At 39.4% G+C, this 23387-nt stretch overlaps 1 protein-coding gene across 3 annotated transcripts in view; it reads right to left on the bottom strand.

The window, feature by feature from the left end:
* tnk2a (tyrosine kinase, non-receptor, 2a) overlaps positions 1 to 22383 on the bottom strand; it is a 44194-nt gene extending 21811 nt beyond the window's left edge. For 2 of the 3 annotated variants that reach the window (XM_057824452.1, XM_057824453.1), the window contains exons 1-16: positions 22110 to 22383; positions 21927 to 22016; positions 18326 to 18562; positions 14852 to 15014; positions 14441 to 14787; positions 11338 to 11487; positions 11144 to 11239; positions 8845 to 9026; positions 8609 to 8735; positions 8394 to 8540; positions 8242 to 8336; positions 7926 to 8120; positions 6950 to 7041; positions 6822 to 6866; positions 6515 to 6759; positions 2117 to 2308 (exon numbers count right to left, since the gene is read on the bottom strand). In XM_057824452.1, coding sequence (XP_057680435.1) covers positions 2117 to 2308; positions 6515 to 6759; positions 6822 to 6866; positions 6950 to 7041; positions 7926 to 8120; positions 8242 to 8336; positions 8394 to 8540; positions 8609 to 8735; positions 8845 to 9026; positions 11144 to 11239; positions 11338 to 11487; positions 14441 to 14787; positions 14852 to 15014; positions 18326 to 18424 — 2175 coding nt within the window. In that variant the 5' untranslated portion in view covers positions 18425 to 18562; positions 21927 to 22016; positions 22110 to 22383. The remainder of the gene's footprint in view (positions 1 to 2116; positions 2309 to 6514; positions 6760 to 6821; positions 6867 to 6949; positions 7042 to 7925; positions 8121 to 8241; positions 8337 to 8393; positions 8541 to 8608; positions 8736 to 8844; positions 9027 to 11143; positions 11240 to 11337; positions 11488 to 14440; positions 14788 to 14851; positions 15015 to 18325; positions 18563 to 21926; positions 22017 to 22109) is intronic. The other variant, XM_057824454.1, reaches the window with a different exon arrangement.
* Between the last annotated feature and the right edge of the window lie 1004 nt (positions 22384 to 23387).

The raw sequence follows: 23387 nt of genomic DNA on the forward strand, positions 1-23387 counted from the left end.
CGAAAAATTAACAGTGAAAACATCCAATTTCTTCCAAGTTTATCGCTAGTAGACACGTGCCGATTACCAGTTTCAAGGTATACCGTGGTATGAAAACGTCACGGTTTCAATACTGGAAAAATTTCCCAAAATTATTTTTTTTTTATGTCCCAAAAATGCAGGGAGAAATCCCTAACTTGCAACTGCAAGGCTCAGCCCTCTCCCACCGGTTGTTGCTCAGTGTCAGTGAGTCAGCTGTGCTACATGATGACTGGAGGAGGTGAAAGTCCTGAATCCCCCCCCCCCATCGAAGAAAACTAAATCGCTGGTATGGGAATACTTCAGCACCACAGTTAAAAACCTAGGAGTTTCATCTGACCCAGACCTGTCATTTAAAGCTCATATTAGGCAAACCTGCAGAACAGCCTTTTTATACCTGCACAACATAGCCAAAATTAGAAATATTTTGTCTAAAAACGATGCAGAAAAATTAATTCACGCGTTCGTTACATCTAGATTGGATTACTGTAACTCTCTACTTGCAGCTTGTCCTAAAAGTTCTCTAAAAGGTCTTCAGCTAGTCCAGAACGCAGAAGCAAGACTTTTAACAAGAACTAATAGAAGAGAGCACATCACCCTGTGCTCCAGGCCCTTCACTAGCTTCCAGTCGAGTTTAGAATTACATTTAAAATCCTCCTTCTGACATTTAAGACCATTAATGGTTTGGGGCCATCTTATCTCACCAATGCTCTGGTTCCATACCGCCCCAACAGAACACGCCGTCCACAGAATGCAGGTCTACTGGTACTTCCCAGGGTTTCTAAAAGTACAGTAGGAGCTAGAGGCTTTAGCTACCAAGCTCCTGTCTTATGGAATCAGCCTCCAGCTAGTATTAAAGAAGCAGACACAGTGTGTACATTTAAGATAAACGTTTAGAAACGATATCTAAAAACGTTCCTATTCGACAAAGCTTATGGTCAGACTAGTTGAAATCAGACTAGACTCACAGATCAGTCTAAGCTGCACTAGAAGCTATAATGCTGGGGGAAGTACAGCCACTGAGTCCTATCTCCTTTTTCTCACTCTACCTACCACTCTATTGCTTCTCTACAAACTCTTAACTCCGTCTGCTAATTCCCATTAGCAGTCCTGGTGCATCTTGTCTATCCTTTCTGGGAGTGGATCTCTCCTGATTGTGGTTCTCCCCAAGGTTTCTCATTTTTTCCAAAGGGTTTTTGGAGTTTTTCCTTGCGGACATGGAGGGTCTAATGATGAGGGATGCCCAGGACTTGGACTAGAACTTTATTTAATTCATGTACTGTTTCTGACTGTGTACCATATTGCCTCTGAAAAGCCCTTTGAGAAAACCTTGTTGTGATATAGGGCTATACAAATAAAATTGAATTGAATTGAAAGTACAGAAAAGTTACAGACCACCGCGGCTTAGAGGAGGAGGGCCAACCGACTTGTAAAACATGTTTGTAGAGGGTGGCTGCCGAGAAAGCAATACCTCCAATATGATTTCGCATTTATACAAAACTAAAGGTTAGTAAACACTGCCATGAACGTTTCCCAACAGCTACGAGAGTTAACTCCAGTGTGTTTAGTGTGTGTAGCGATGATAAAACAGGGTGTTTTTTTTCTCTCTGGCAACTGTCTGTGTTGAGAAAGTGTGTGTATAACGTAAACATGATACGAGTCATACACACATCCTTTTTATTAAAATATTTCAATTATTTTTGTTCTGATGGTCATAATGTTGAGCTGCAGCTGTGGGTTTATTTTAACATTGCTTAGAATATTCCAGTTATTTCTTTAAACTGTATTTTCACTTAACATTACAGTGTACTTATGTTCCAATTTGCTAATATGTTTTGAAAAATAAAAATCCAGTTCAATGGAAAAGTTTTTTTAACCCAGAAATCTCAAAATAACACATTTTAGAGCTGTAATTGTAATACCGTGATATCGTGAAACCGTGATATTTTGGCTTACGGTTATGATGCCGTCAGAATCTGATACCGGCACATGCCTAATCGCGAGTAGACATCCGATTCCTTTGGAGCGGGAGTGTGCCAGCCTCCCACTTTGAAGGAATTGGATGTCTTCAGACGTCCATGGCAGTTCATATTGCTACCTCTCGCTGGAGTTCCTGGAAGAGGTCGGCCGACTGCGATTCGTTGCGGACCAACGTGGCGGTTGGTACTTCTTGGACCGCGCCCTTGTTGATGGAAAGCACTTCCCGGTCCTCCGATTGGTCGTGCAACTCCGGCGCCACCTCATCGTAGGCGGGCTGTGGGAGGGGCCAGTCCAGGATGGAGGGCGTGTCCTACAACATACATGAACTCATGAATAAAGGAATAACTTCAATTAGCATTGAATTAGAATTACGAGTATTCATTTGAAGATTATGAATTTATTCACAGTAGGGGTGTGACAAAATATTGAAATGGTGATATATCGTGATACTTTGTATCCCAAAAGGTTATCCACATGCTCCTGCCAAGAATCAAGATATCGTTTTAAAAAGGTGTCAATGTTTAAAAAAAAAAAGTATTCTTCATCAATTTGGTGCCAACTCTCCTTGATTGCAGTTACCAGATCATCCATGGAGGTCGGAGCCCTGCTGTGGACCATTTTTTTCAATTTCCACCACAGGTAATCAATATGGTTGGGATCTTGGCTATTTGAAGGCCATGACATTGGCTGGATGAGTCTTTCTCCAAGGAATGCTTTAGCAGTTTTAGCTCTGTGGCATGATGCATTGTCATCTTGGAAAATATCATCAAGGACTAAGGGAATTTTAATGTCTTCTTCAGGCAATCATCTTTGTAAATCTCACTGGAACGGCACCAAACAAAAGTTCCAGCATCATCACCTTGTCCAATGCAGATTCTTGACTCTTGACACCTTGTCCTTGACACCTTGTCCAATGCAGATTCTTGACTCTTGACAAGGTGATGATGCTGGAACTTGTGTTTGGTGCCGTTCCAGTGACACCTTAAATGGTGAAAAATTACCTAATTGCCTGGCACTGACTGCCACTGACAGCCATAGACGTTCAATCCGATTGAAGTGGGAGGGATGGCACCCTCCCAGTTCAATGGATTGGACGTCTACTAGTGATAAACTCATTCCAATTCACACTCGAAGCTTGTTTTTCTGTTAATTAGTTGTTTGTAGAATATCCTAGAATGATTTCCCGACCAATGTATCGATAATCGTTGTATCACCATATCCTCAAATCATCGTTATCGTGAGCTTTGTATCGCAAATCGTATCGTATCGTGACGCACCAAGAGGTTCCCACTCCTCATTCATAGTATATCGAATTTTATGTATAAATTTTCAAAACGTCAACAACCTATTGCCACATAAGTACCTCAACATATTTCACATTTCATGATTTATTTTGCGACTCCATAGGTTAAGGGTATGTCATTCAAGGTGGTTGCACAAATAAAGCAAGGACGACGACTCGCTTGTCCCAAACTGAAAACACTACAATTCCATTAGCTCGCCTTCATGTTCCATCCACAGTGACTGTTTGCACTTTGGCGCGGCCTCCGGGGGGCCCGATGGTCCTCGGTCAAGGGTCCCCAAGCCCCCCCCCTTTGCAACAAGTAAATGTACCCCAGCTTTTTTTTGCTGCTGATGTAAGATGAGTGCAAATAGCGAGAGACAAAGTGGAGCGCCGCCGATCAATGAGAGCCATCTCGCCACATCGTGCCCATCCGAGGGGAAAGAAGCGAGTTACGACATTTTCAGGGCAAAGGCGGGGGGGAGAGACCGCCCTGTGGGATCATGTTGTTATTGCTGATAAATCTTAACCCTTTCTTGTAGGAATTATTCACAGCCAATCCTCCCAGGTTAAATTGGAAAACGATCACTGTCAATGGCATACACTGAGTTAAATACTATTTTTCTATAATCTACTTTAGAATGTAACTAGGGGCTGTAAGTGAATTGCATTTCCATTTTCATTCATTTTAATTTCATTCACCGTGATTTTCAGACTATAAGCCGCCAACCACCAAATTTGACACAAAAACGGCATTTGCTCATAGATAAGCTGCACTTGACTATAAGCCTCAACTTTCCAAACTGTATTATGGGATATTTACACCAAAATATATTAAACAGTAACACTTTGACAGTCCTAAGACCAAATGAACCACCATGAAGCTTTGAGCCAATTGGCTGCAAAGCTTCATTGCTTCAAGAAGCTTCATTTGGCCATCAACGCTCCCTTGGGGGAGACAGTCAACCTCTGCTGCCACCTACTGTCAACACTATTGTTGTCCATTGCAGCGCTACAGCTGTAAATAACAATCAAAATTCATGTTATGTGTTAATTATAGTGCTGCAACGATTAATCGATTAACTTGAGTATTCGATTAGAAAAAAGATATTCGAATTCAATTTTGTTGCTTCGAGTATTCATTTAATTAAAGTGGCGTTGTAATGGTTTATTTTGAAAGTGTTTGCATTTTGTTTTATTGATTAGGGTGAATACACTGCCCTCTGGTCTGCCTCTTTTCACATGGCTGAATCCAACTGCTCCCTGTTGAGACCAACGTAAGCTAAGTTTTTGTTTGAGCTAATGTTTTTTAATGCATTCATAATTTAGTTTATAGGTATATTTAGCCAGTTTTTGTGGGAATATGTGTATGAACCATTTGTTAAGTGCATTGGAAAAAAGAAAACTTTTGCATTTTAAAAGCATTTAAGCTAGCGGACTTTTTAAATTTAAGTTAGCCAATTGTTCTTTTTTTTTTACATAGATCCTCATTAAAAAAAAAAAAATACCGTTAGAGGCTCAGCTCAGGTATTTGTAATTTTTCATGTTCCTTATCCAATTACTCGATTATTCGAACTAACTAGTCCATCGATTAATCGACTACTAAAATATTCGATAGCTGCAGCCCTAGTTTATTATTTCTTCAGTTTCTGTTCCAGTTGTTTCTTTAATCGCTAGTTATTGTATTTGATAACACTTTATTTGACAGTGGCGCCATAAAACTGTCATTAGGCAATCATAATTATGGCCAATGTTCCCTTTAAGCTGCAAACGTGTGCAATCGCGCACTGCTTGCACACTCAGTGCACAAGAAAATCTATGAAGCGCAGAAAAATAACATTCAACAGAAACGTACTCTAGCGCCAGTAGGACTACAGTCCCTGACAAAAGTCTTGTCGCTTATCCATTTTGTAGAAACATTTGCTAATAATCTGACTTTTAATTATTCAGTTGGTTTCAGAAATGGCTCATATGAAAGCTAAGACCCTCCTTAATGTTGAATGTACAAAAATATATTTGTTTCACTGAAAAAAGATTTATCATTTAATGAAGACATAAAGGTCAAATTTTGGCAAGACAAAAGTTTTGTCGCCTACAGAAAGTAGTGTGAAAATTGAACAAAAAGTGTACTTCAAATTCAAAAATATGTTACATAACATAAGCGAATTAAGTATTGGTGCTGTGAGATCCAAATTTAATATTTTGTATGACTTCCGTGGGCTTCGGCAAGGATTCATACAATTTATTGATGAAGTCATCAGGAACATTAAAGAAAGCAGTTTTGCATGCTTCCCAGAGTTCATCAACACTCTTGGGTTTCGTCTTCCATGCTTCCTCTTTCATCCTACCCCAGACATGCTCAATGATGTTCATGTCTGGTGACTGGGCTGGCCAGTCCTGGAGGATCTTGATCTTCTTTGCCTTGAGGAACTTTGAGGTAGAGATTGAAGTATGCGATGGAGCACCATCCTGCTGCAGAATTTGTCCCTTTTTATGGTTAGGAATGTAAGAGGCAGCTAAGATTTGTTGATATTTCACCCTGCAGATCTCTCAGGGTGCAGACAATTAAAAAACCGTGTGGCATTTGCCAAGGCCCACAGCCTGTCAAAAGGATGGACGCTGGAAAAGTGGCAGAAGGTGGATTTTTCAGATGAATCTTCCATTGAATTACACCACAGTTGTCGCAAATATTGCAGGAGACCTACTGGAGCACGCATGTATCTGAGATTCACTCAGAAAAAAGTGAAGTTTGGTGGTTGCAAAATCACGGTCTGGGGTTACACCCAGTATGGGGTGTGCGAGAGATCTGCAGGGTGGAAGGCAATATAAATAGTCTCAAATATCAACAAATCTTAGCTGCCTCTTACATTCTTTACCACAAAAAGGGACAACTTCTGCAGCAGGATGGTGCTCCATCACATACTTCAATCTTTACCTCAAAGTTCCTCAAGGCAAAGAAGATCAAGATCCTCCAAGACTGTCCAGTCCAGTCACAAGACATGAACATCATTGAGCATGTCTGGAGTAGGATGAAAGAGGAAGCATGGAAGACGAAACCCAAGAATGTTGATGAACTCTTGCAGGCATGCAATACAGCTTTCTTTGATGTTCCTGATGACTTCATCAATAAATTATATGAATCCTTGCCGAACCACATGTGCAACATGACTATAAGTAGCATTGCAAACTCAATTTTATTTCATAATGTTTATAAGGTTGAAATTTCATTTCTACCTTGAGCGCGTGACGGTCGAGGGGAATGGTCTCAGAGAGCGGCGAAGGCGTGGTAGTGGAGCTGAAGCTGTCGTCGGTGAAGTCGATGAGCGACACCTCGCTGGCATCCAGCCGGGCCCCGCCCTCCCAGGGGCGGAGCTTGAGCCCCAGCGGGAAACTCGGCCTCTTAGGTCCGACCCGAGCGCCGGAACCGGCATCCTCCTCGTTGTCGTCGTAGTCCTCCATCACAGAGTCGTAGTAGGGTTCTAGGCATATCGGAGGAAGAGTCACAACATGGCTGACCCGGCGACGCGTGAGTAGAACTTACTCTTGAGAAGAACCGCAGGCTGAGGAGGACGAGGCGGCGGTTGTTCTGTGGAGAAGAACCCAATAAATGTAATGTTTGCTCCAATAATGTCAAATTAAAATGAAATAAAAGTTAAAAATGTAAGTTACTCTTGGCCCGGTTGGGGAGTTTGGTCGGTCTGGAGATGCAAGGTTCTAGTCCGAGAACATCGGGGGGGTTCATGGGGTTCCCCAAATATAGACTGATGGAGAAAAGAAGCAATATGAGAGAGAGAGCGGGAATCAAAGGTGGCTTTTGCCACGTGGCAAAATGGATTTTGCCATGTGGCATTTTTTTTTGCCATGTGCAAAATGGATTTTGCCATGTGGCAAAATGTTATTTTGACATGTGGCATTTTTTGGTGTGTGGCAAAATGGATTATGGTTATGATTATAATTATGGGGGGGGGGGGGGGGGGGGCTGCATATAGCATTTTTTGCAGGCCATAAACGTCCATGCCATTGACGGCTATGCACGTCCAAATTTTCCACTCAAAATAAATGGCAAAACAACATGCCAAATGGCAAAGAAAGAATGCCACATGGCAAAATCCATTTTACTACATGGAAAAAAAAAAAGCCACATGACAAAATCAGTTTTGCCACGTTGTAAAATCAATTTTGCCACATAGCAAAAAAAAAAAAAACCACATGGGAAACAATTGCTACATGCCAAAATCCATTTTGCCACAAGGCAAAAAAAATGTCACACGGCGAAATCCATTTTGCCACACGGCAAAAAAAATGGCACATGGGGAAAAATGCCACATGGCAAAAAAAATGCCACATGGTAAAATCCATTTTGCCACATGGCATATACCATTTTTCTTTCTCGGTCGGCCCTGCTGTAATATGATGCTCAAAGAGTGGACTGCAATGTTGCAATGTTGCCCTCCTGTGGCCATTAATTGTAACTGTATTGCTTTGTATGTGTTGGACACTTGACATACAAACATAATTAATCATTAAATAAGTCATAGTCATGTTTATAGAACATTCATTGAACTGCCGTTGACAGCGCTAGACGTCCAATCTATTTTGACTGGGAGGGTTGGCAGCGAGTGAGTTGAGCGTGAATACTCCAGACCTGTCGATGCGGTCAGCGTGGCCCCAGCTCCGATGCGGGTCGGTGTCCCCGTGGCCGGTGTGAATGAACGAGTGCTTCAAGGGTCTGCTGATGTCATCCGCCGACAGGCCCGTCACCGCCGTCACCACGTGGCGGGGGAACTGGCCCACGCGCAGTGTTCGACGGTTCTGCCCACGCCACCAGTAGTGCTCGGCCCTGAAAAACAGTGACAGCCGGCCAAAGATTTGCCATCAGTCAGCGTCGTGATTCCTTAGGTGGAAATTGGGAAAAACGGGGCTGTGACTCGAAAACGAATGTAACGATGGTGCCGACTGACCTTCCCTCAATGATGGTGATGACGTCGTTCATCTGAATGTGGAGTTTGTCATCCTCCGCAGAGTCCTGCAGAGCTCTCATGTCCATTGGCGTGCTCTGACCATTGACAAAATTCAATCAACGTTCCAAGCTCGAAACATCTTGCTGGCGTACCTCCATGAGGAAGTCTCTGAGGGCCACGAAAGTGGGCCGGTCCTCAGGTTTGGGGCTCCAGCACTGGAGCATGACATTGTAGATGTCCTGAGGACAGTCGTCCGGCTTGCACAGACGCTCCGCTTCGACGTCCACTTTGTGGAGGATCTGCCGGGCAAGTGGTCACCTCGTAGAAATCGTCGATCGAATGGACAGAGTGTGGCGGGAACGCTTACCTGACTCCCATTTAGGCCCGGCCACGGCTCCTGCCCGTGGGTGAACATCTCCCACAGAGTGACCCCGAACATCCAAGTGTCGGACGCGTGCGAAAAACTGCGAGTTTTCAACGACTCCGGAGCGCACCTAAGGATAAACGCAGAAGAAATTCCAAAACGGGAGAAGACTAGAAACCGATAACACTTTGCCACGTTAAGAATGGCGCCGACTATTCGAATGTGAGGAGTCGTCTGACCACGGAAAGGGGACTTTGTGGCCCTCCTCCATGACGTAGTGGTCGGCGTGAGTCGGCAGCGCCCTCATCAGGCCAAAGTCACCGATTTTAACAGTCTCGTTGGTGGACAGCAGCACGTTGCGTGCCGCTAGGTCGCGGTGGAGGAAGCGCCGTTGCTCCAGGTAGGCCATGCCGCACGCCACCTGACACCAACGTTAAAGAATTTAGAGGGTAAATATCAAAATACAGATCGACCAATACAGGATTTTCAGAGATTGATGCTAATTTTTTAAAAATCCAATTTTCAATATTTAAAGCCAATTTTGTGGACCGATATTTTTTTTCAAAAAAGCACATTGATGATGAAAGGCAACTGAAACGCTCATTTTTTTTCTTATACTGATTATATTTGTAACATTAGCCACTAGGTGGTGCAAAATCACAATTAGCTAAGATCACCCAGAGAGTAAACAAAACATGTATTTTATTATATCGTGTATACAGGTAGTCCCTGGGTTACGAGTACCCGACTAGCGTGATTTCGACTTTACGATGGCGGAGTCTCGTCCGCCATTTTGTCTCCAGTCATTTTTTGTTTTTGTTTTATCAAAGCAACACTAGGTAACCTTTATAAAACATTTTCATAACATTTGTGATAATATGTCAACTGACAACTAGTTGAATGACAACTCGCTTTCACCGGCACTAATTAACCCTTTCAGACCCGCATTTTTCCTGCTGGGCAAAAAACAAAAATCTGCGCTAATTTTATCTCTACTCAAACACCAGAACAGAGTGCAATTTTTTTTGTCAGAGATATTTCATACTTTTATTGGGGTATTTTTTCATTTTAATGTATTTTTAATGAGAAACGAGCACTTTACGTTGCCCTTTTTTAAGTTGCGTTTGGTCAGCCATTTTCAAAGAGGGCATGCCAAACCTCATGATTTGATTTCAATGGGTGAAGTTTCATCCAATCATCTCCCAGACGTGGCATTAGCAACTAAATTCAGCGTATTTATTGGTTTAGAGACGCGAATGCATCATGTCCTTCAGCAGCATGCTTAGGTCTGAAGGGGTTAACTTTGAGCAGGGTGGCAGGAACCCTGCCACACACAAAAAAATATATATATAATTGTGCTGACTGCTTTAGGGCATACGTCACTTCCCCCTTTCCCCATTCATTATAAAATTCTACAAAATTCTACAAATTCTACAAAAGAATGGCAGATCAAAAAAGCGGCAAAACGTTTTTTTCCGAGGAGGGAAAAAAGGGGAAGCTACCAGGATATACAGAATAAACAGTGGCCCGGCTTTCGCTTGCTGGCATGACGCCCCCCCAAGCCCCCCAACAGAACTCATTAGCGCTGACGAGTTCAGGTGGGGTGGGTGGTTAGCCACACTAAGTCACATGGTTACTAAACGTCATTTGCTATCTCGCCATGAAAATGAGTTACTTCCGGCTCCAGTCTCAGGTTTAGGACAAATGCAAATGTGACGTCACACGGGTCAGCATCTCACAATACAGCGTTGCTTTATAGAATGCAGATGGACTGCAGATTCAGCTGATTTTGCGGATTAATTTGTTTATTTTTCGCATTACGCCAGCCAAAAAAAAGCAGCAGAAAAATGTTGCTGCACCAGGGAAAGGTGTGTGAGCCTTTTTGGGTTTTCAAAAGGTTCCCATTCAAGACTTTTTTTTTCTCCTGTCGTACGCACTTTAAGGCAAAACACTACACTTCACTAAAATCGACCAAAACTGAAAAGTTACCAAGTGTTGCTTTAATATGACTGTTCTGCCCTTTCTCGAAATGTGTATTTGATTATAATGTTTTGTTTTGTGATGCTTGTTTTATTTTGGCGTCGGAATTGTAGACCAGGAAGTGCTTCTGCACGCGAGTAAGAGCGAAGACACACGAAAGCGCATTTGCTCCCACGAAGAAGTCGCGCAGCCGAGTGAGGGAGAGAGAGAGGGAAAGATTCCAGCTTAGCTTGCTGTCTAGCTAGGGCTTAGTTCCAACATCTTGGCAAGGACAGTACAATGGCATATAATACATGTTTTTGGATAGTTATTTTGAGATTTAAGGGGTATTTAGGGGTACTTAAGGGGTAATTCTGACTTGCGCGAAAATTCGGGTAACATCGCCAGCGTAAGAACGGAACTTGTTCGTAACCACGGGACTACCTGTTTATCGGCTGATTTCGTCCGACCTTGAAAAAAGTAACACTAAGTCGAGAGCACCTTCAATGAATTAAATAAGTCATAATTCTTGCATGAAATTGTTAAGAACTTTAAGAGCATAAAAAAATGTAGCTATACCTGAACGGCGTAGTTGCAGAGTGAGGAGATGAGGATGTGACCTTGACGCTTCCTCAGCCGGTCCAACAGTGAACCCAGAGGAGCTAGCTCGGTCACCTGGAAACAGATGAAAAATTCAAGAGGCTTTAGCGCTTCTTAACGGAGAGCCATATCAGGAGACCATCACAAGGAGTCACGCCATATACATAACTCACCATTTTCATGGGCTGCGTCAGCACAATCCCATAAAGTCGGATCAGGTTCTGGTGGCTAAGTGAATGCATGGCGTTGACCTCCCTGATGAAGTCGTCTAGACCGTCAGAGTCCAGTACGCCGGCCTTCAGGCACTTGACCGCCACCGATAGCTGTTCCCAGAGTGCCAAATTGCGTTAGCAAAATATCTATTCATGCTTCTTCCCGCTAAGCCTGTCGCACTATGTGTCAATTATTCACACGATGAGGTTGGTTATTTTGCCAGCTGAGATTTATCAGATTTGTCAGGTAGATGAAAAGAGATGGAAAATTTTCTAACGAAAACCAAATTACATGCTCATTTAGGGCACAACCACCCGCTTCAAAAACCTTAAAAAGCTTTTAGTTGCGCTATATTACCTCTGAGTGGCAATGTTTTGCATGTGTAAAGAAGACATTTTGTCATTTTACATGTCTAAATGACAATCACTTTGGGCCAAAATCAACTACAGGTTGTACCCGACTTAAGTGATTTTGACTTAACAACGCCTGTCTCGTCGTTTTTTTTAAATTTTTTTAAATGTTGACTTTTTTTGTGATGCATGCTTTTATTTTGGCGCAGGAAGCGTCAAGCAGGTTGTACTTCCACATGCGAGAGCATTCATACACCCTCCCATATAAGGGTAATTATTAAAAATTTTACAGCATGAGCCAGAAGAAAAGAACCATAAACGATTGTAGGGCTGCAGCTATCGAATATTTTAGTAATCGAGTAATTGACTGAAAATTCTATCGATTAATCGAGTAATCGGATAAAACATTTTTAGGTAAAGAGCAATTATAAATATACATGAGGAAAAAAAGACATTTAATCCAATATTGAACCATTTTCAGTCAATCAATGTCTTTATTTTCGATGTAAATTGTTGAAAACAGCCAACAATTGTATCTCAGATGTGACTAGAAAAAAAAATTCACTGCTTTCACTCAAAAAACTTCTAGATCTTATTAGGAAAAACTTCTAACTTCTAAACTTCTATATCTTATTAAAAAAAAAAAAAACATATTTCTTACCTAAAAATGTAATTATAACTTGATAACACAGATGACTTGAAAGCTATGTGTTTTTCCCACGTGTTTCAATATAATTTCCATTTGTGTCAAGCTATTTTTAAGTTCTAGTTAAGTTTTAAATTAATCTAAACTGTAAGTACTGATAGGATTTTGAGTTTTTGCAGTGTTCAAAATAAATGTATGATACCTGCTCTATTGGAGCACATTAGGGACCAGTGTTTTATTCGGCAATGCCTACTGAGCCAAAACTGACAGTTAGCTTTATTATGTTTTAATTTTACACCCTCATCACTCTACAGCACTGTGTTTTTACAGATTATATAAAACCTGTATGTAAGACACGTTAGCCACGCATCCACAGTGGTCATAATCAACCTAGCCCTACGAAGAGCTAATGTTACGTGACCGAGTGACAGTAACATTGTATTTAAAGATGTCCCGATCCATCGGATGTCCGATCACGTCATTTTCAAAGTATCGGAATCGGCAAAAAATATCAGACATGCCTTTTTTTAATATATATATTTTTCTTAATTAAATCATTTTCTAATTGTATTTAACATTACAGACAAAATGTCACACTCATCTAGAGTCTATAGTTTTGGCTTAAAGTAGGGCTATCAAATTTATCGCGTTAATGGCGGTAATTAATTTTTTAAAAATTAATCACGATAAAATATTTAACGCAATTAACGCATGCGCTGCACGACTCACTCACGCATTGTCGCGTTCAATCTATAATGCCGCCGTTTTACCTATATAAAGAGCTAAAAGGCAGCGTAAAAGGAGTAGAGTGAATTTTGGCAGTGTTTGGAGCCTTTTTTTAGTTGGCTAAAGCCTTAAAATCCCTCGCTCAAAAATTTGAAATATCGTGGGGAGCAATGTAGGGAAGTAAGGTAGTAGTTGATCGTTTTCTTAACACCCTATGTTATTTCCCAACACAGAGAAGATATATCAATTGGTGCCACTACGCACAGTCATGGTTGCACTTCCCATCATGCATTTGGGCATGGCTACAGTATCATTTACTGAAAGCTCAACAAATACACTAAATGGCAATATTTAGTCACAATATACAAAGTCACATTTATCCTTTAAGAATTACAAGTCTTTCTACCCGTGGATCCCTCTCACAGAAAGAATGTTAATAATGTAAATGCCATCTTGAGAATTTAATGTCATAATAAACAAATACAGTACTTATGTACTGTATGTTGAATGTATATATTCGTCCGAGTTTTATTCATTTTTTTCTTAATGCATTGCCAAAATGTATATGATCGGGAAAAATTATCGTGAATGATTAGAATTCAATCAGGAGCAAAAAAAACGCAATCGGATCGGGAAATATCGGGATCGGCAGATACTCAAACTAAAACGATAGGATCGGGAGCAAAAAAACATGATCGGACCAACCCTAGTTGTATTTATTAGCGATGAGAAGTGTACTGCTTAAAGATGGCGGCTGTTTACTAACGTTGCACAGACGCGGCCGAGTCTGTCATTTCGCATCTAGTCCTAAATGCATGCGATATCTATGAGACGCATCGGACACTACCAGCTACCAAACTAGCATCATGCGGGCGTAGTTTTTAGCAACGTCGGCGTAGTTTGTAGCGGCTGTCGGCTGCAGTAAGGTTTTTTTTTTTTTTTTAATTGCTTCTTCTTCTACGCACGTGACGTCAGCGCTTTGTCCCGCATTAAAAGTAGTCTGGGCAAAACGTGATGCTTAGAGCTGGCAAAATTAAACGATTCCTCGAGGAGAAAAAAATTACTCGGATCAGTTTTTAAACTCGAGTTACTCGAGTATTCGTTTCAGCTCTAAACGATTGACACCATTTTTAATCAAAATGGGGGGCTGGCTGACCTCAGATTGACGAATAAAAGAATTGTTAACATCTTAAAAATGATAGCAGTACAAACTAATTTTTTAACAGCACAAACAAGCACAAACGTAGCACAAACGACTGACATCATTTTTATATAAATTTGCATCTGATAGGGGTCCAACTTCATGGACGTTCCACGATCTTGTTAGAATACGGATCTCACCACTCGACCGCTAGGGGCGCTCCACTCGCCGCGGCGGACCACGCCAAAGGTGCCGTCGCCCAGGCGCTCAAACAGCTGCAGTTCGGCCTCCCGGACGAGGCAGGTGAGCGAAGCCGCGGAGTCGGTGCCGGACGAGGAACCGCCAGACGCCAAAGACACCGCCGCCGGCTGTTGATCGGCGTCTGGACGTTTGACGGGAAACACCTGCGGGGAAACAAAACAACAAAACTGGAAATAGATTCCACGTATCAACCGGTCGAGCATATTGTTTCGGACCTTGCTCATCCAGGACTTGCGTTTGTAAAGTGCTCGTCTTCTTTTGACGGCTTCCCAAAGTCTTCTCTGACCTGAAAGCGGAGCCGCGCAAATTGCCGTCAAGAACACACGTGAGGCGAACGGGCGGAGTCTGACCGGGCCGGCCCATGCCGATCTTCTCCAGGTCTTCGTTCTTGACATAGTCGAAGTGCGAGAGGCGCGTGACGTTGAGCTCGTCGCGGATGCGCAGGAGGTACTGTTGCAGCTGAACGTCCGTCAGAAGCTCCAGGAGCCACTCGGTGCCCTCCTCGTTGGACATCTATGTACAAAAGTTACACGTCTTTACAGAAAACTACTACAGGGCTTCGATTTCAGGATATTACTATGATATAATCTGATAGAAACAATTACAACTGAGAGGAGCTAATAGCTAGTATCCACAGGTTTCATTTTTTAACTCTTTGGCTGCTATTTATGGCAATAGACATCCAATCCATTTGAACCAGTTTAAATGGATGTGTACTCGTGTCAAACTCATTTGAAGAGTTTTAAAAGTTTAAAAGCCACATGATTGGACATAGAGTGATTCCTCGCTACTTCGTGCTTCAAACTTTGCGCCCTGAGTCCATCGCTTTTTTTTTTTTAGTTAAAAAAAAAAAAAACACAAAACAAAACGATGATTGACCGATGTTTTGGTTTGATGTTGCCGGCGAAATGAACTTCAAAGCACCACATGAGTCAATCATCGTTTAACTTGTTAACCAGTTGCTGTGGCAACTCATTGTGTGTAAGTGAGCAGCTTGAGTGGATTTGAGTGGACTCACTCAATGCAACATTTAATAAAGTCAAGCATTTTCTACTACTTTAATCTTTTTTAAAAATAATGTGGTGGGACCATAACATGTTTAAAACTTAACTCACTCATATACTCACTCAATAACTCAGAATTATTACATTTGAAGTGCATAAAACCATTTATTAAAAGACATATATATATATATATATATATATATGTATATATTAAAAAAAATACTTATAATTTGAAAAAATAAATGAAAAACATGTCTTAAATGTATCTCTTTCCAGTGCTAAATCTGAATAATTACATTGACCAAAAAAAAAAAAAAAAAACTTAGTGGTTTTTCCACGTATCGCGGCGAGTTAACCGCGATAAACGAGGCATCACTGTATATCATTGTCAATGGAACATAATGAGTAAATAATTATAATAATAATTAAACGAGTAAATCCGATAATACTTCGGATGTTGGTTTAACACTACTAATTTAAGGGTATATGGAACTTTACGGCTACCGGCAAATGAAGAAATCAGACATACCGTATTGGGCCGAATATAAGACGGCCCCGATTATAAGACGACCCCCTCTTTTTCAAGACTCAAGTTTGAAAAAGACTTTTTGAACACCAAATTAATTTTTATACAGAAAATAATTACAGTACATCTGAAACAAATGATTATAACAACATATTTGAGAGAAAAAGCATGTTATTTTGCCTCATTCAAATCTTAATATCTGAACATTTAAATATGTAAACTAAAGTGCAATCACATTTGTAAATGAATGGCTTCAGGTTTTTGAAATGTAAATAAACCAATCTATTGTGAGAAACAACAAAATTGCAATAACTGCATTAACCATCAAAGTGAAGTCTAACTAACTGTCGTCTTGAAACAAATCTGAATAAGGAAAAACATTGTAATAAAATAATGCAAACCGGTTAAACTAAAAAGAGTAGCTGAGATCTGTCATGACAGAACATCGCTTCAATGATATCTGGCGCCATCTAGCGTCGTGAATGGGTATAACGTCTAGGCTGCGAATATAAGACGACCCTACTTTTTCAGTCTTATTTCAATGCAAACAAACACTGTCTTATATTCGGGCTTATATAAAACTGAGAATCATAATGTTGATAAACATGGGAATGTTAACAATTAAAATGCAAAAAAGTTCGGATTAACTTAAGAACGAAGATTTTGATTCCCGTTCCCCCCACCAAAAAATAAGAACAATTGCATCATGAAGTATTTTTTTTTTTCATTATTGATATTGATTTACCGATTTACATTGGTAAGATTTCATATGCTAATTTCTACAGTTTAAAATTATGATTGTTTCTGCTGTACTTTGCATGTCTGAAAATCAGTAATATTTCTACTACCTGGACAACATTAATTTTCTTTCATACTCTGATAAGTGTGCAAACATTTTAGACACTAATCATTAAGCAAACAGGTAAATTTGTGTTTTTTCAGTTTTTAGAAAGCACTATCAAAACAATTTGGACGTTTACAGGTAGACATTTGCCGATTACTCGTTTCAAGCTATACCGTGGTATGAAAACGTCAAGGTATCAAAACTTTTCCGTCATACCATCCCTACGGTAGCTATTTTTTGCGTCCCAAAAAACGAAGAAATCCCTTGCTTGCAGCTCAACCCTCCCCCACTGGTTGCTGCTCAGTGTCAATGAGTCAGCAGTGCTACATGATGGCTGGAGGAGGTGAAAGTCCTGAACTTTTCCCCCCTTTGCAGAAAACGAAATCGCTGGTATGGGAATACTTCGGCAACAGAAAAGTTACAGACGAGCATAGTGGAGGAGGAGGGCCAACATGTAAAACATTATGTTTAGCTGTGGGTTTAGGCTCATTTAAAGGACTGCATTTGTTTTAATTTTATTTAGAATATTTTGTTTTTGTTTTTTTTTGTTTTTTTAACTAGGGCTGTCAAAATGATCGCGTTAAAGGGCGGTAATTATTTTTTTAAATTAATCACGTTAAAATATTTGACGCAATTAACGCACATGCCCCGCACCAACAGATTAAAATGACAGCACAGTGCAATGCCAACTTGATACTTGTGTTTTTTGGAGTTTTGTCACCCTCTGCTGGCGCTTGGGTGCGACTGATTTTATGGGCTTAAGCACCCATGAGCATAGTGTAATTATTGACATCAACAATGGCGGGCTAATAGTTTATTTTTTGATTGAAAATTTTACAAATTTTATTCAAATGAAAACATTAAGAGGGGTTTTAATATAAAATTTCTATAACTTGTATTAACATTTATCTTTTAAGAACTACAACTCTTTCTATCCATGGATCGCTTTAACAGAATGTTAATAATGTTAATGCCATCTTGTTAATTTGTTATAATACACAAATACAGTAATTATGTACCATATGTTGAATGTATATATCCATCTTGCGTCTTATCTTTTCACTCCAACAATAATTTAGAGAAAAATATGGCATATTTTATAGATCGTTTGAATTGCGATTAATTACGATTAATTAATTTTTAAGCTGTAATTAACTCGATTAAAAATTTTAACCGTTTGACAGCCCTAACTTTAACTTAAAATTATAGTTATGGTCCAATTTGCTAATGTTTTGAAAAATAAAAATCCTGTTCTACGAAAAATAGTTTTTTTTTTTTTTTTAATCCAGATATCTCAAAGTCACACATTTTAGAGCTGTAATTGCAATACCGTGATATTTGGCTTAAGGTTATCATACTGTCAAAATATCATACCGGCACATGCCTATTTACAGGGAGAAAAACCTCCTTGGTATAGGTAACTAAACGGTGATTTGAGCACATCATTTACCATTGTTCTGGCAGAATTCCTCGCCTCCGCATCCTCGTCTTCAGCTTCGTCGCCTCCCCTGGCGTAAGGAAGTCTTCGATACACGTAGCTGTCGCCCATTCCGCTTTACTTCTTTTCCTCCTTTGCACCTAAAGAACCATTTGCGTTTCCCCGTAGTGGCCGCGCGCTACTAGCGCCGCTGAGTCACGATGCGCTGCCGCCTCCATCGCTTGCCTTTCGCTAAATAATTCAGGAGAGCTATCGAGGAGGAGGAAGAGGAGGCATATGAGGATGCGAACAGATGGACGGCGTTAAATGAGCGCTAACCTGATTTCATGTGTTGTACGTGAGCGGTCTGGGGTAACCCTTTCGCGCACACGACCCCCGCCTTCACATGAAGCGCCTACCCCCGCTGTTGCCATGGCAACCGCTGGCCGCAGGCTCCTTTCGGATGAGGGTCGGTATAGGCCTATGTGCTAAATTTAGCATTGCTAGCTAAATTGGGTGTATGTTATAAGGCAGGGGTGTCCAAACGTTTTGCAAAGGGGGCCAGATTTGGTGTGGTACAAATGTGGGGGGCCGACCTTAGCTGAGGTTCTTTACGTACAACAACAATACATTTAAACAAATTTTAGCAAGCCATTCTGTTTCACATTTGCTTTTTTATTATAATTTCAAGTCTTAAGCATGTGTTTTGGTTCATTTGAAACATGCATATCACATGCAGTTGAATATTCACTTAACTTATTTTTCTTAAAAAGGAGTAATTGTACTCTTGAGAGCAAATTACATTTGAAAAATGAAACATAACAACATGGCAGTCCAATGTTCACAGAACTTTTGAATAAAAATATTAGACAAATGAGAATGTAACAAATATTTGAATTAATTTTTTTTGCCTCGAGTATTCGTTTAATTAAAGTGGCGTTGTAATGGTTTATTTTGAAAGTGTTTGCATTTAGCTTTATTGATTAGGATGGATACACTGCCCTCTGGTCTGCCTCTTTTCACATGGCTGAATCCATCTGCGCCCTGTTAAGACCAACGTAAGTTAAGTTTTTGTTTGAGCTAATGTTTTTTTTAATGCATTCATAATTTAGTTTATAGGTATATTTAGCCGTTTTTTGTGGGACTATGTGTCTGAACCATTTGTTTAGAGCATTGTAAAAAAAACTTTAGCATTTTGTAGCATTTAAGCTACGGACTTTTTCTATGTAAGTTAGCCCATTGTTCTTTTGTTTTACATCGATCCTCATTTTTTAAAATAAATTTATACCGTTTGAGGCTAAGCTCAGGTATTTTAATTTTTCATGTTCCTTATCCGATTACTCGATTATTCGAACTAACTAGTCCATCGATTAGTCGACTACTAAAATATTTGATAGCTGCAGCTCTAGAAATATGACATATCAGTAACTATAAACATTGATTGAACTTTTAAAAGTTTATTGTGGAGTTTATTCTTATTTTGTTTATTGTCACCATTTTAGAAAATTGGGTGTAAAGCGTGCTGCTGCCCTCTAGTAGATAAATGAGGAACATCATTTAGTGTAAGCTACTTCATACACTGCTCAATTTATTAAGTCTATGTGCGGGCAAGACGTTATGGGATTTATGACAGAGGCTGTGGGCCGGATAAAATTTGACCACGGGCCACATTTGGCCCCCAGGCCGGACTTTAGACATATCTGTTATAAGGTAATAAAATAAATTGTGAAGACAAATTTGTAGAATATTAATTCTTAGAGCTGCATTTTAAACAAGCATTTCTAAATTATATGGAAAAATTACATTTCCCCCAATTTGTTTTTAGGGTTGAAACTAGGCATGCGCTGGTTACCAGTTTCAAGGTTTACCGTGGTACAAAAAACGTCACGGTATGAAAACGTCAAGGTTTCAAAACCACTAAAATTTTTCGTCATACCGTCCGTAGAACGGTATTAGTTAGTTTTACATCCCAAAAATGCAGCAAAAAACCCGTGGCTTGGAGCTGCAGCGCTCATCCCTCCGGTTGTTGCTCTGTCCTGTGTCTGTCAGTGACACTACACCTAAGCCCCCCCCCTCAAAAAAGACAAAGTCGCTGGTATGGGAGTACTCCGGCTTGGGAAAAGAAACAGATGGCTGCGGCTTAGAGAAGGAAGGACAGCCGACACGCTCGTGGAGGGTGGTTGCCAGGGGAAGCAAAAACCTCCAACATGATTTCACATTTACGTGACCATTCATCCGTCACTTTACACTGTAAGTAAATGCTGTCATGAACGTTTCCCACCAGCTATGAGAAGTCCACTCTCGTGTGTTTAGTGTGTCTAGCGATGGTAAAAAAAAACTACGTAAGCTTATTAATGAGGCAGATAACGTGGCTAGTTAGCATGCCAAGACGGCTAACTAGTTTCCTCTCTACCATTAGCCTACTTTGTAAAGTCTACCCTAGTGCTGCAACGATTAATCGAATAACTCGAATAATTCGATTAGAAAAAAGATTCAAGTTGAATTTTGCTGCTTAGAGTATTCGTTTGATTAAAAATGGCGTTGTAATAGTTTGTTTTAAAAATTTTTGCATTTAGTTTTTATTGGTTTGAGTAGATACACTGCCTTCTAGTGTCAAAAGTGTATATGACATAACTCGTCCAACATTGCTGAATCCACCTGCTCCCTGTTAAGACCAACATAAGTTTTTGTTTGATGCTAATGTTTTTTTAATGCATTCATAATTTAGTTTATAGTTATATTTAGGCATTTTCTGTTGGTTTGAACGATTTGTTAAGAGCATTGTTTAAAAAAAAAAATTTTTTTTTTAAATTGCATTTTATTGCAATACCATGATACCATGAAACCGCGGTATTTTTGCTTAAGGTTATCATACTGCAAAATCTCATAACGCCACATGCCTAGTTGAAACACATATTATATTCTGTATAATTATTAAAAATTTTAAAAAATGTTAAAAAATACTGATTAACACAACAAATATTGCATTTTTGAACATTTAAATATGATTATAGGGATAGGTTTTGATATGTAATCAATGCTGAAATGATCCAAATGTAGCATTCTTGAAATACATACTTAATGTTGTTCATTCAAATGTCTATAAATATAATGTACAAATCATTCCAAAGCGATATTTACTGTATGTTATGAATTTAAAACTACAAATACCATTTCAATTTTAAACTTTCATTTAAGTCAAATGCATATTAAATTAGTCCAATAGTCACAAGACCCCAAAATTAAATTACACATGTACGCATGGGTAATTGTCACGTTGTATTACGTCACTCAATATTAGACCACGCCCCCAGCGCTCATTAGCTGTGACTTTCGGCTATATTACAATTTCTAAAAAAACGGATAAATAATTTACAATGCTAACCACATAGTAAAAAAAAAAAAAAAAAAAGGTAAAACTGATATACGTGTAAATAAGTCACTATTCCGACACGTAAATCGAAGCAACGCAGCAGTTTACAACTATGCAGGGGTACCTAATGTTGTGACCAGTCCATCCTGTCTCAACCGCAGCTAATTGTTTAATCTTTTAATCATTTTCCCGACACAATCGTCTGAATTCGAGTCTTCGAAATGCTTGGAAGCTGAACAATAAACTTTGATTTGGTTTTACCTTGCACACGCGCTTCTGGAAGGATGGAACTGGATTAATGCTTATAGGTCAGTGTGGACTCATGCGGGTTTCGTCTGCATCCACCTGCAACTACAAAACAGGCAGATGAAGGGGAGGCAAGAAAATACGTTTATAGTTTTAAAAAATATATACACTTATGTGAAGCTTAGCAGGGGAATTTACCACAAATCGCCGGTTACATTGCGGGTATCACATAGACTTTCCTCATCTTCAAAGCTTCATGGCCTAAAAAAACGCAACCGAACCGTTGAGATACGCGCAGAGACCACCCGACGCGTTTATTCGTCTTCCCAGCTGCCGACGCCCGCACAAACGCGGTGGTTTATCTCCAAATGAGCGCAAAATTAACGGGACTGTCGTCGCTATCCTCCGCTGTGACATGAGCTGAGCGGACGTTCGTCCGGTTGAACCGCATCACTTTCAGATTCATCCGCGGTGTAGGGCAACCCCGGAAGTGGCTATGGTAGCGACGAAAACCGTTTACAAACAAAGTATTTTATGGAGGTAGATTTGTGTCTTTATTATTCAATCAAAAAAAAAGTTGCTTCAGTCAAAATATATAATTTCAATCGAAAAAAAGTCACTTCAATTAAAAAAAAAAGTGTTTGAATGCAAAAATAAATTTGAAACTCAAAAAATTTGCACTTGAAAACTTTTTCTTTGATAATTTTTTTTTTTTTTTTACTGAAACAACTTTTTTGATTGAAGTTATGTAGTTTTGCGTTCGGACCACATTTAGACTAGGACATCTGTGTATTATTCAATCAAAAAATAAGTAAGACCAAAATATATATATATATTTAAAAGAACAGTCACTTCAATAAAATTTTTTTTTTTAGAAATCAATCATAGAAGAAGTTTTTGAATGCGATAAAATATTTTGAGACTCAGAAATTCGCATTTGAACACTTAATATTTCATTGAAACTGTTTTCTTTGATTGAATCAATCCTTTTTGTGTTTGTAGATTTGTGCCTTTAGTATTCAATTAAAAAAAAAAAAGTTACTTCAATCAAAATATTTATTTTCAACCCAAACAAAATCACTTCAATAAAGAACAAAAATGTGTTTGAATGTAAAAATAAATTTTAAACTCAAAAAATTATTTAAAAAACATTTTTTTTAATAAAAAGCTATTTTCCTTTGAATTTTTTTATTTTTTTTAATTATTTTTTTTGGGAGGGGGGGGGGGGGGTTGAATTAGTTTTTTTATTTTATTTTTTGATTGAAGTAATACTGATTTGTGTTTGGGGCACATTTTGGCCAGGAAGTTTTTGTCTTTATTATTAAATCAAAAAATATATATTTTCAAAAAGAAAAATCACTTCAATCAAAAAAAGAAAAATGTCAATCATGGAAAACGTTTTTGAATGCTAAAAAATATTTGAGATTGAAAAATTTGCATTTGAACACCTAATTTTTAATTGAAAAATATTCTTTG

The sequence above is a fragment of the Corythoichthys intestinalis genome, chromosome 20, assembly GCF_030265065.1.
Source record: "Corythoichthys intestinalis isolate RoL2023-P3 chromosome 20, ASM3026506v1, whole genome shotgun sequence".
Lineage (NCBI taxonomy): Eukaryota > Metazoa > Chordata > Actinopteri > Syngnathiformes > Syngnathidae > Corythoichthys > Corythoichthys intestinalis.